Source organism: Gymnoscopelus microlampas (assembly GCF_963454915.1).
Source record: "Gymnoscopelus microlampas genome assembly, chromosome: 21".
Taxonomy (NCBI): Eukaryota; Metazoa; Chordata; class Actinopteri; order Myctophiformes; family Myctophidae; genus Gymnoscopelus; species Gymnoscopelus microlampas.
Genome location: NC_139958.1, coordinates 26,060,396 through 26,071,944, shown reverse-complemented (window position 1 = coordinate 26,071,944; position 11,549 = coordinate 26,060,396). Strand labels below are relative to the sequence as shown.

General features: G+C 39.2%; 1 protein-coding gene across 2 annotated transcripts in view; it reads left to right on the top strand.

The window, feature by feature from the left end:
- Window positions 1–2,302: 2,302 nt before the first annotated feature.
- Window positions 2,303–11,549, top strand: part of LOC311038359 (dual specificity testis-specific protein kinase 2) — a 40,481-nt gene continuing 31,234 nt past the window's right edge. Inside the window, exons 1-6 of one of the 2 annotated variants that reach the window (XM_084047839.1) lie at window positions 2,303–2,420; window positions 5,655–5,686; window positions 5,830–5,934; window positions 7,301–7,422; window positions 7,570–7,618; window positions 7,928–8,077. In XM_084047839.1, the coding sequence (XP_083903965.1) occupies window positions 2,348–2,420; window positions 5,655–5,686; window positions 5,830–5,934; window positions 7,301–7,422; window positions 7,570–7,618; window positions 7,928–8,077 (531 nt within the window). In that variant the 5' untranslated portion in view covers window positions 2,303–2,347. Of the gene's footprint in view, window positions 2,421–5,654; window positions 5,750–5,829; window positions 5,935–7,300; window positions 7,423–7,569; window positions 7,619–7,927; window positions 8,078–11,549 lie in introns of both variants that reach the window. The other variant, XM_084047838.1, reaches the window with a different exon arrangement.

Sequence of the window (11,549 nt, the reverse complement as noted above, 5' to 3'; positions counted from 1 at the left end):
CTGTTGCATGTCAATATGAATTGTATGTTGTGTTTTTAAGACTTACTATGCATAAGAAGTCTCTGCTGTCTTACTCTACACCTTTCTGTCTGTATGGTGCAGCAGTGTTCCCCCGTCTAGTTTGTCATGTACAATGATGGGGACACGAAGAGGGCTGTTATGTAGTAAATGTTGTGTTCTTAGCCAACTTTTCCACTGAATGATATAGCGGAGTGTGCAGTCTACAATAGAGTTGCACTTGCAGCACATGCAAGACACATCTGTGTCAAACAACAGCTGTGCAACTTTGCAGAACTATCGGAATACGAGGAAATTCCTTTTTATGTTATTCTTACCTGAAGAGGTTCGCATCATGTTTGCATTTTGTTTGAAAATCTCTAACTTGTCAGTTTTAAAGATTAGGATCACACGGTTGGGATTTTGGAGAAATATCCCCTGAGTGTTCATACCAAATGGTAAATTGCAGAAATGCACTGATTTGTGACATACTGTAAATGGCTACCTCAGTTTGACCTTTCCACAAACTTGTGCAAAGCTAAAAATAACAAATGGAATCTTTCACACTGGGATTTAATTGGGATCTCCCAATATGTGTGAAAAGCAAGGCCTTGCTGTTGGCCAATATTGATCTATGAATCAAAGGACAGGTCGGATTTGACTGCACGTTGAGAAAGCAATCTATATAAAGCTGTACAGTAATAACTGTATTTTACACATTAAAATATTACATATTTTGCTTGTTTCATCAGAGTCTGCCCATTCTCACCAGAGGGTCATGACTATCATTACCTTTATTGTTCAAATAACTTAAATGTTCTGTCAAATCAATCACTTTAGTGAGAGCTTTGGTGCATCTTTTCCCAAGTGCATGCCAACTTATTGAACAGATACCAATACATTGTCTGCGCATGATGTCCTGATAATGGATCCTTAACATTCAAATTAATCATTCTATACATGATATACCTGTTTTCGTCATTTGAATAAAATACGATTGCCTTTCTGTAATGTTTCTTGACTGATTTGTAGATATTAAATGGGTTTATTGCAATTGCAGAGAATGTCCACTAGAGTGTGCTGAAGCACCTGGATAGCTTTACTCACCATAATCTCTGGTAGGTCCTAAAGAACGATTTATCCCATTTTCAACCTATCTTCATGTAGCCTGGGCAGCATTCCATTTTCGGGTATATGATCCGGTCGGGAGCGGAAGTAAAAAAAAGAAAAAGTGGCCGGTTAGGCAGAACCGGAAAAACGTCTCACCCCAAAATAGGTCCGTGCTAATAAAATCCTTGATGCGGCATTGTTTAGCTTATTTTTTAAATGTAAATGTGCGTGCACTATCCGGAGACTATTTAGCGTCGGTATTATCCCACGGGGAAATTCTATTCCATTTAAATAGGGATTGGGGAACCAAAACAAAGCGGCACCGCAAAACCGGATGGGCAGAATCCGGAAAGAGGATTCTTTTTTTTTCATTTTTTTTTTTCAGTAGGCGTGGTCTAGACTGGATCATATGTTGTCTTCTGGAACGCAGACCAGGCTTTCCTCCGAGGTGGAAAGACTGGTGATGCGAGGTTAATCTTCATGTAATTGGTCCTCAGTAATGCTCACAATAATATGGTAACTGTCTGTGGACAGCTCAGAAACCTACCAGTACCAGTGACATCATCGATGGGGAATCCAGGCTTTGAACTATTCCTGGAAAGTTAGCATGCTATAATGGAAGCTATTGTTCTCGTGGAAAAAAAACCAAAAACATTTGAAATGAAAAAAACAAAACAAAAAACTGCCAAATGATGACGTCACTGGTAGGCGGGTTTCTGAAATGTCCACAGCCCTCCACCGAGTAGAAAAAGATGGTACCATTTATCATGATGAGCATTAGTGATGGATGGACATCAGGATTCTTTTAATGGTTTTGAGATATTTACCATACACCTTGCATACATATTGATAGTAATATATTGATTAGCTACGTTCATTGCACTTCTTTATATTTAATTGTCTATTCTCATATGAGAGGGGTCACAGTGCAGTTGTCTTACAGCACTGCCTATATATATATATATATATATATATATATATATATATATATATATATATATATATATATATATATATATATATGTGTATTTTTTTACTTACATAAGTGGTTCATTAAGATCTAATCATAAGTAACTTATGATTAGATCTTAATGAACCATTTTAAAAATCATGTGTGAAAACATTACACCCCCACATGAGCGACGTGTGACAATAAATGACTACAAATCATTGTATTGTCTCACTGTAGCAGCAAGCAAGTTCAGCAGCACAGACAGTGCTGATTAGGGGGAGTGGTATCATGACGTTCAATTGGTTGAAGCGGCCGAATTGTTTCAGAATCTGCAGTTCAAGTTATCAACCTGAAGGCTTGAGTAAGTGTTTCATCTTTTTATTGATTTACTTTTCTCAACATGTGCGTTGTTTCCACACTGTTGCTAAGTGTAGCCTACCAATACTCACATTATATTGTATTAGTGCAACTTCTGACTTCAACTAAATGCAAGTGGGGGATTTGGATGATAATGAGTCATAGTTTGCAGCTGCAGGGGAAGAGTTTTAGGTGATTATGATTATGACATGACTTACAGAAGTGAGCAATAGTAAATCAAGCATTGTGCATATCCAGCTTGCTGAGTATTTGCAGTAAATGCAATGCACTAGTAGAGACATTTGGCTAAAGAAAAATGACATTAAACAACATTGGGGCTAAAATAATTTGTGTTGTAGAAGGAAGCTCAATGCCCCATGTCATTTGGGTAAGAAGCGAGAGAGTGGATGAAAATGTAGTTGTAGGCTATGTATGTTTGATGAAGAGACCTCATGTTGTCAATGGAGCTTTGGAGAAGCCAGAATATGTCTAGAAAATATCAGTATTATTTGCATCAAATTAACCTTTTTTTTTTTACAAGTAAAATGTGGCAGCTGTGAAATAAGTTAACTGATTAAATAACTATATGCAGAATGATGCACAGTAATGAAGATGATAGTTTTATCTGTGGCACTTAGTTGTTCATGTTCACAGTGAATGACTGAGCAGCGCTCAGCGCTTGTTCCACAGGCATGGCTTATGATACATACTGTAGGTAATGGTATCACTGTGGCCAGGCAAGCGATCATTTCCCTAACAATTATGTCAAGTCTGTAGCATGCTGCTATACAGAACTGAGAAAGTATAAAATAATGTGTTGGCTATTTGTGAGCACAGTCTGCAATTGCTCACTAGTGGTTTGTAGGCACAAAGCTTAAAGGAGTCGTGCACCCAAAAATTACTTATTTTCTATCAATTACACACTCCATGAAGCATTGAATTCATGGAGATTTTTTAGTTTTTGTCGCATTCCTAAGCCAATAATTTGTTGACCGGCGGAAAGATGCTAAAGTATCCGGTAGGAGACTCAAAGAGTCTCCTTTGAGTCTCCTACCGGAGAGACCCAAAGGTCATCAAATTATTGGCTTAGGAATGCGACAAAAACAAAAAAATGCTTCATGGGGTGTGTAATTGATAGAAAATAAGTCATTTGTTGGGTGAACTACTCCTTCAACCCAACCTTCCTGTAGTTAACCCCCCTTCCTTTCATCCATCTGTGTGGTTCTTTAGCATCCTCTGCCTGTATACATTCCTGGAGTGTTGTCCCACTTGCATCACCAGACTATTTCCCTTCTTGCTTGATTTATTGATGTACCACAGTTGGTTCCCCAGACCGTGGTAAGTGTTTGTTGGTGGGTGCTCATTTGCTGTCCTGTGAAATTCATCCATGATCTATAAAGCATGCTTTCATGTGCTTATATATCACACTCATGATGTCCAAGTAGAGCTGTGTGTGTGTGCACAAGCTCGCTCGCGTGCGCCAGACTGACCGTGCGTGCGTGTGAAATATAATTGCACACAAACACTCTGTGTTTCTTGCTATGATGTAGAGCCGGCCTCTCTGCCCACTCTCCTGCATGCCGGGAGAGCTTCAGTGGGTGAGAATGAGGAAGGAGGAAGAGAAGGAGGAATCTGCACAGATTGGTTTCTCAACAGTCTCATGCCAGTAATATGTATAAACCATAAACATGCAACTTACTTAATAAAAGTTGCATGCCAGTGATGCGTAACCAAACCTGCAAACAACCACAAACATGCAAATGGACTCCATAATAGTCTTATGCCAGTAATATGTAACCATAAACATGCAAAATGACAACAGCCATAAAACCCATAAAACATGCAAACTTACTCAATATCATGTATAAGGCAGAAGAATGTAGTGGCCAGATGAGGTTTTTGAGAGGTGTGTGTGCAACTGTGGCATTTGTGTCCGTATTTGTGTGCGTATTGTATCTGCAATTACAATAGTGACTTCATTTTCCTTATAGAAAATGTGAGATTTGAGCAAGGCAGAGGGTATCTGTGTCCGTGCGTTGCGATTGATATAATATATTCTTCAAGTCAAATGTAGGCTGTCTTTCACATTTAAAAACATGATCTGCCTAAAGGAGTCATACTATAGGGGATACTTTCACCTAAATTACAAACTGTCTGTTTGTATTGTCTGAAAATCACCTCACATTTTTATGAAATAACATTTTATAAATTTCTTATGAAGGGGTGTCAGGAAAAATACAGACACCTAGGCTACTGTCTCTACTGTCCGTTAGCCATTTTAAAGTGCATTATTTCAGTTATGTGCTCTGGAAATCGTTGGATTGCAAAATGTGTGTTGCAGTTGACTATTTCTCGTCTATCTTCACCCATTGTCAAAGGCTTTCCTAATTTCATTTGTGGTTCTCAATGGGTTCAGTGTGGTGGGCCTTTGCCTTACTGGTCACTTAATTTGAACAAATAATGAGTTGTTAAATTAATTCTGACAGTGTACAAATTTCCTTACAGGTTAATTTGGTTACATTTGTACAAGTACGTAAGTAAGTTACAGTATGGATGAATTACCCCTGAGGATTTTACTGTGCACCCTTCACTGTACACTAGTATCTGTAGAATGCATTACATTGACATTCTATTCTGAAGCATTTATCATGTCATCATTCTGTCTAAAATGTTTGAGGACATGCTTTATCTTATGGCTGAAGAGAAGGATAATGTTTTGCAGGTTTAGGGGCTTAGCAGTTGTTCATGTATCAGATTCTCTTGCCCTTTTTTCGATCCAAACATTTTGTGTCAGCTTCGAGAGAATTGGCCAAGGCGTGTGGTGGTTCGATTCTGCGTGCGTGCGTACAACCCGTCCGTGCGTGTCATGCAATACTTGTGCACTTAGGGAGGGCTACCATTCAGGTCAACACTAGCCTGCATCCGGTGTCACAGTATGTATGAAGACATTAGTGACCTTTATCAAACAACCCATTGCCAATTGTTGTCTTGCCACAGATGTAGGGCATTTCTCTCTCTCTTTCTCAGTTTATTTTATCTTATTTGGATCCCGTAATCCCTGACCTGCACCCCCTTTTACTGGTCAATTGTGAAAATAGGCCTGGCATTAGTTAAGTCAATCAATTCCATTAATAGGCTCCCTTGTGTATGCCGTGTGTAATTGACAGATGGTAAGGTGCTGCGGCTCAGTGATGAATCCACACCAAGTTTGTCTTAACCTTGTTGTGATTTATTTCAGAACTCCCAGACAAATCGGATGCCATGTCTCAGGTTAGTGTGACCCCAGTGACCTGCAATGCCATCCTAAAATCTACCTCCCCAGACTATGGCCAGGTCAGTGGATTACTGTGCTGATCGATTCTGTGTAATTGATGAGATTCATTTTTAAAGAAATCTTCCCCTTTCCTTGCCAGGTGGACAGCTGTAAAAGAGTACAGGTTGTGGTCCCAAAGCTGGAAAAGTGGGAGGATTACAGTGCCGAGTTGATCGGGTCTGGATTCTTTGCTGATGTGTATAAGGTACTTCTATTGGTGTCGCATGGTGTGTAAACTAAGTTTAAAAAAACCTTGGCAGCCTGGAATTCGTTTTTGCATGGTAACAGTTTATGTAACAATGGACATGAAGTGGGATTAATTGGGAGGTTGTGTGCCTGTGTGTGTGCCTGAGGTGATATTTGAGAAAAGCAGAACTAAACTCATTTTCTGTATAGACTGAATCATTATAGCTTCTGTGTCTTTACCTTCCTTGTCTCATTCTACCGCAGACATTGCCCAAACAGGAATAGTCACGGTTTGCAAATCAGGCCTCAAGTAGACAAAATGTTTGGCAAACATCAGAGATGAACCTATGTTTTGCATTGAAGCTATCTTTTGCACAATTTGTAGTGTAACTATAGTAGTGTAACCATGAATGTGTGGTTGAAGCTACAGGTTTGATCCCTTCAGACTATGCCCAGGTAAATGCACTCTAAATAGGGGTTTGTCTGGACTCCTGTGACTTCAGTTCACACACGTGCGTGCGCGCACACACACACACACACACACACACACACACACACACACACACACACACACACACACACACACACACACACACACACACACACACACACACACACACACACACACCCAAATGCATGGGAGAGAGAAGCTCCATGGTGTGCAATACAGTACTGTACACTAGGCTGACAGCTAGAAATGTTGCTTGTTGTTTTTGGAGCCAATTATTGTTTTCTTTGTCACTTAAGCTGTGATGACTACGTATACGTCAATAGCTCAAGTATTTTTCCTTTGAGGCCAAACCACGGTGTCATGCCAATGGATGTTTTGTTTATTTCCTGCCATTGTTTAGCATGTTCGCAGGGAACGTGAACACTGTTACGGCCTTCTGTTAAAGATAGGCATCACAGATTATCTCAGAAAGATACCTGTTGTGAAAGGGCTGTGTTTAGATGCAAGCACTGAGCGTGACATTTGGAGTAAAATTTCCCACAGCCCATGCCAAAAAAGATGCTCTTACTGATAACATGGTGTGTTATGGAGCTGATCTAAATCCGAGGGACAAAAAGATGTAGTAAAGTATAATCACCTCAGTCACACAAAATGTAGTAATGTACTCCAAACCATCAACATTGCTGTAGTGCCGCCATTTTATTTCTCACTTTCTTAAAGTAAATATTTAAATGAATTCACATTGGAGGCTTTAAAGATGACTCGAGAAAATTGTCATAATAATGGCGGTCTAATGTGGAGGTGGTCAGTAGTACTGTACCACAACCTTAAAATAGTCACGCTCTTTCTGTAATATTGAAAATGAATTGAATTTTATTTCTTAGTGAGAAGAAACAAAGATTGCCAAGTTAAAATGGCTTCACCTGCTTTTCAGATAACTCACAGTGCTACGCACAAAGTTAAAGTGGTGAAGGTCTATAAAAATGAGGTAGAGCAAGAAAGTATCGTACGAGAAATCAGTCTGCTTCAGAAACTCTCCCACCTCAACATTGTCAGGTACGTAGGTGTTTCCGAACTTAACTATAAAATCACTGTTATCCAAATTGTAAGTCTGAAATGATCATTTATTTCAATAAAATGTATTAGCGATCTAATGTGTAAAACTGATGTCATTTTGACTTTCTGGTTTCTTCAAAACTGTAGATATCTTGGAATCTGTGAGAAGGATCAGAAGCTATATCCGGTTTTGGAGGTGTGTGTGTGTGTGTGTGTGTGTGTGTGTGTGTGTGTGTGTGTGTGTGTGTGTGTGTGTGTGTGTGTGTGTGTGTGTGTGTGTGTGTGTGTGTGTGTGTGTGTGTGTGTGTGTGTGTGTGTGTGTGTGTGTGTGTGTGTGTGTGTTCATTCATTCACCGCTTACGTTGGGGTTAAATTTACCCTGAGACGTCATACTAAACTAAATGCAGCATATTCACCTCACAGACAGTATCGTACAGTTAAAGTGGTTTAAACAGAAGCCCTGGAACATCTGAAAGTAATAAACACATTTATTTTGTATGTAAAGTATGTTACTGGAGGAACCCTTGGAGAACTTCTGGCCAAAAAGGATGTGGATCTGTCTTGGAGAGAGAAGAACGATCTGGCCTGCGACATCTGCAGAGGAATGACCTACCTGCACTACAAGAACATCTACCATAGGGACCTGAACTCCAGGGTACAGTCTGTTTCATGTCTTTCACAAGCTCCTTTGTCACAAACACACATTACTGAACCATGGAAGCATCCCCTGGTGTGCATTTTCAATTTGATGAGTCTACTCTATAAAACAAAACGTGACTGATGATGGCCATAGGTTGAAATGTCTGTACCCATGTAATTTACCCCTCATAAAAACAAGCACTAATACTGTACATTGAAGTCCATGGCCTCACTTCCCTTGTGCCTCGCCGATTTGCACATGTGGTGTTGCGCTTTGTCTTGGATTTAACATTGTATGCCCATGGCTTGCTAGCCGGTGCCATGGTTAAAACAATTTAAAAGCTTCTTTGTTGTCTGTTGTCATTGTTTTGAGTGCAATTTGGCACATGCATATGCTGAATGCACTCATGCATTCTGTTAAATTATTCTACTAAGAAACCCAGATGAACCTTTTAGATAAGTCAACCAGGGTATATGTCAGCTAATCCTCACATGTCTCTGTGATCATAATAAAATGGAACGATTGGTATTTGACATGAACTAACCCCAAGGGATATACTGTGTGCAACACTGACGGGAATCTAGCAAAAATTTTTGTTTTATAGTTCAATTAAATTTGATCATAGTGCCGAATCACAACAAGTTGTCTCAAAACACTTTATATGCAGTATAGAGCAGAGACCAGACGTTGTCCCTCCACCCTGAGAAAGCATTTCTGTGACGGTGGCATTATAGGGGTCATAAGATACTTCTTAGATGGGGGAGGGGGGTCAAGAATGAATACCAGAGGTTCTGGGACATGTGGCAGCAATTTAGTAAAGCGCCTTTAGGTGTTAAATAATAAGTTGTTGGTAATGGTATTGTTTTGACATGGTTGTTGATTTATTTGAGCCCCTTTCCCCTCTCCCTCAAGAGGCCTTGCCTTCTGCCAGGCTGCAGTTGTAAATAAACATTTGTTCTTACTCTTGCCTTGCCTGGTTGAGGTCAAATAAAAACACACACACACACACACACACACACACACACACACACACACACACACACACACACACACACACACACACACACACACACACACACACACACACACACACACACACACACACACACACACACACACACACACACACACACACACACACACAGATACAGACAATGCAAGTTGCATGCACCCACATTGACACAGAGCCAACACTAAGCTGTGGGGGTTTTCATGACCTCACATTTGTTGCACTCTACAACTTCATGAAACAGTAAAACCTCTTTGAAACATAATTGCCTATTTATCCATGCTCCTTTAGTTTGGCTAAAGCTTGTTTTTGCAAAGCGAGGCAGATTCCAGAGTGCACGCCGTGGATGCCACTAACAACTGACCGAACCTCGCGATTGTGAATGTGAGGGTTTATCTCACTTAAGTAGCTTAATGGCCATACCTTATTTCCAGAAGCCTTTTTCACAAAGAACTATGTTATTGTTACTGTTTTACTGAAAGAGAACACACAGCATTTTTCTTTTTGGTGGAACACATTTTGAATGATAACTTGAAATACATTTAACTGTTAAATGAATATTTGTGTTTCACTTCCCTTGTGATAACACAATCTGTATGTATTTATTTATGTATGTATATAGAAAACATGGTATGTCTTTATTTGTGGCTGATATGGGATATTGAACATTTACGTGAACCCATATCACTTCTCACCAACAAAATTAATACATATGCATAAATGTTTCAAAACAGGATTTGAAAATCTAAATAATCCAGGTTTCGTGGAGGTGATATGTCTGGTGATGTTGTCTGGGGATTTCCATTAGAAGGAACACCACTAGACAACAGTCACAACAGACAACACAGCATATTTTCTAGTTTTCACAATATACTGCATGTAAATCCATGGGATTCTGTAATGTCTTGCTCAAAGATGGACCCTGCATCCACAAGAGTTGCTTATAAGTGAATACTGTAAATAGCTAGTTTGTAGAAAAATAATTATCTGTAGATGTTAGATTTCTTCCCTTAAAGTTCTGATACCACAACTCGTCACTGGTGGGTTTTATATACAGAATAAGATCATTGGATATTTAATACAGTCCTCTTGTGTTGATTTCACACCATTGCCAGCATTTCCACAGTACAGCCATTCAGGAGTACAACAATACAATCACATGATATGGCACTGTTGGATGTGCCACTTCGTTTGCAGTGAAGAGGCTTGCCTTTTTTGCAGTTATATATAGAGTCAAAAACACTTTATTGGTCATGGAAGTTTACATAAGGAATTTGACATGTACTGTTGCTTACATACTGTAGGCCGGGGTCGTTTGAGTACTATGCTATACATATGATTGATTGCACTGATTGATATAGTTGAATCAAAACTGGTGAAAAAATGTGCAGGCTTTATACCGGCTAAAGCTACAATGTTTAATATTTCCTTCATACAATCTACAGGCTATACAATAAATGTATTCTTCATTTTATGAGACATGCATCCAATTTATCCCTAATCATTCTACTCTTGTCTTGTTTGTAAATGTGTGTGCGGTATATCAGTTTTAATCACTATCACAAACAATTAAAGGGCAAGACCACTTTGGTAGAGGTTTGGGTTGTGGAGTTACCTTGCCATGATGAAACTCCAAAGGTGGACAAGAAATCAAAAATAATGCTTCTCATTGACTTACATTGTACGGTAAAACAGCTCTCAAAGTCACTCTTTCAAACCCAGTACTGTTTTTATTTTAATAAAAAAATCAACTTCCTGTTGATTTTACTATTTGAAGATCCGGATCCGCAGATCCAGTCTTCCTAATAAAAAAACGAAATCAGCCGGATGTTAAGATTTTTATTTAAGAAACAAATGGTACTAGGTTTCTATATTGTCCGAATCAACTTTGTTTACGTTTGTTTATGTGCTAAAAAAATTGACTTTGAGAGCTGTTCCACTGTACAATGTATGTCAATGAGGAGCATATTTTGAATCATCAATTTCTGATCAATGGAGCAATTATTTTTGATTTCTTGTCCACCTTTGGAGTTACATCATGGCAAGGTAACTACACAACCCAAACCTCAACTAAAGTGGTCTTGCCCTTTAATGCTGCTCACCAGCTCAGCTCTTACAGCTTATGTCCTCTGGGGGGCACTACAGGTCCCTGTACGACGTCTTCCCCAATGTAGTAAAGGTCTCTGAACACTTAATGACCACACAACACAACCAAGGTATTTTCTTTCAGCACAGCATGGTGGGTAAACTCAGCTCCACAGTATCAGTAACATATTTATTATAAGCATTTAAAAATGAAACGGTTCAAATTCTTTCAATACAGTCCACCACAGTCTACATGCTTCATCTTTCAAGAATGGAGAAGGTTTTATTTGTCACTAACTTATACAAGTACAAGCAGTGAAATGTTGTTGGGACTTGTTGTTTGGGGGAAATCATTTTGCAACATTGTTGTTTTTGTTTTTGTTTTCTAAAACA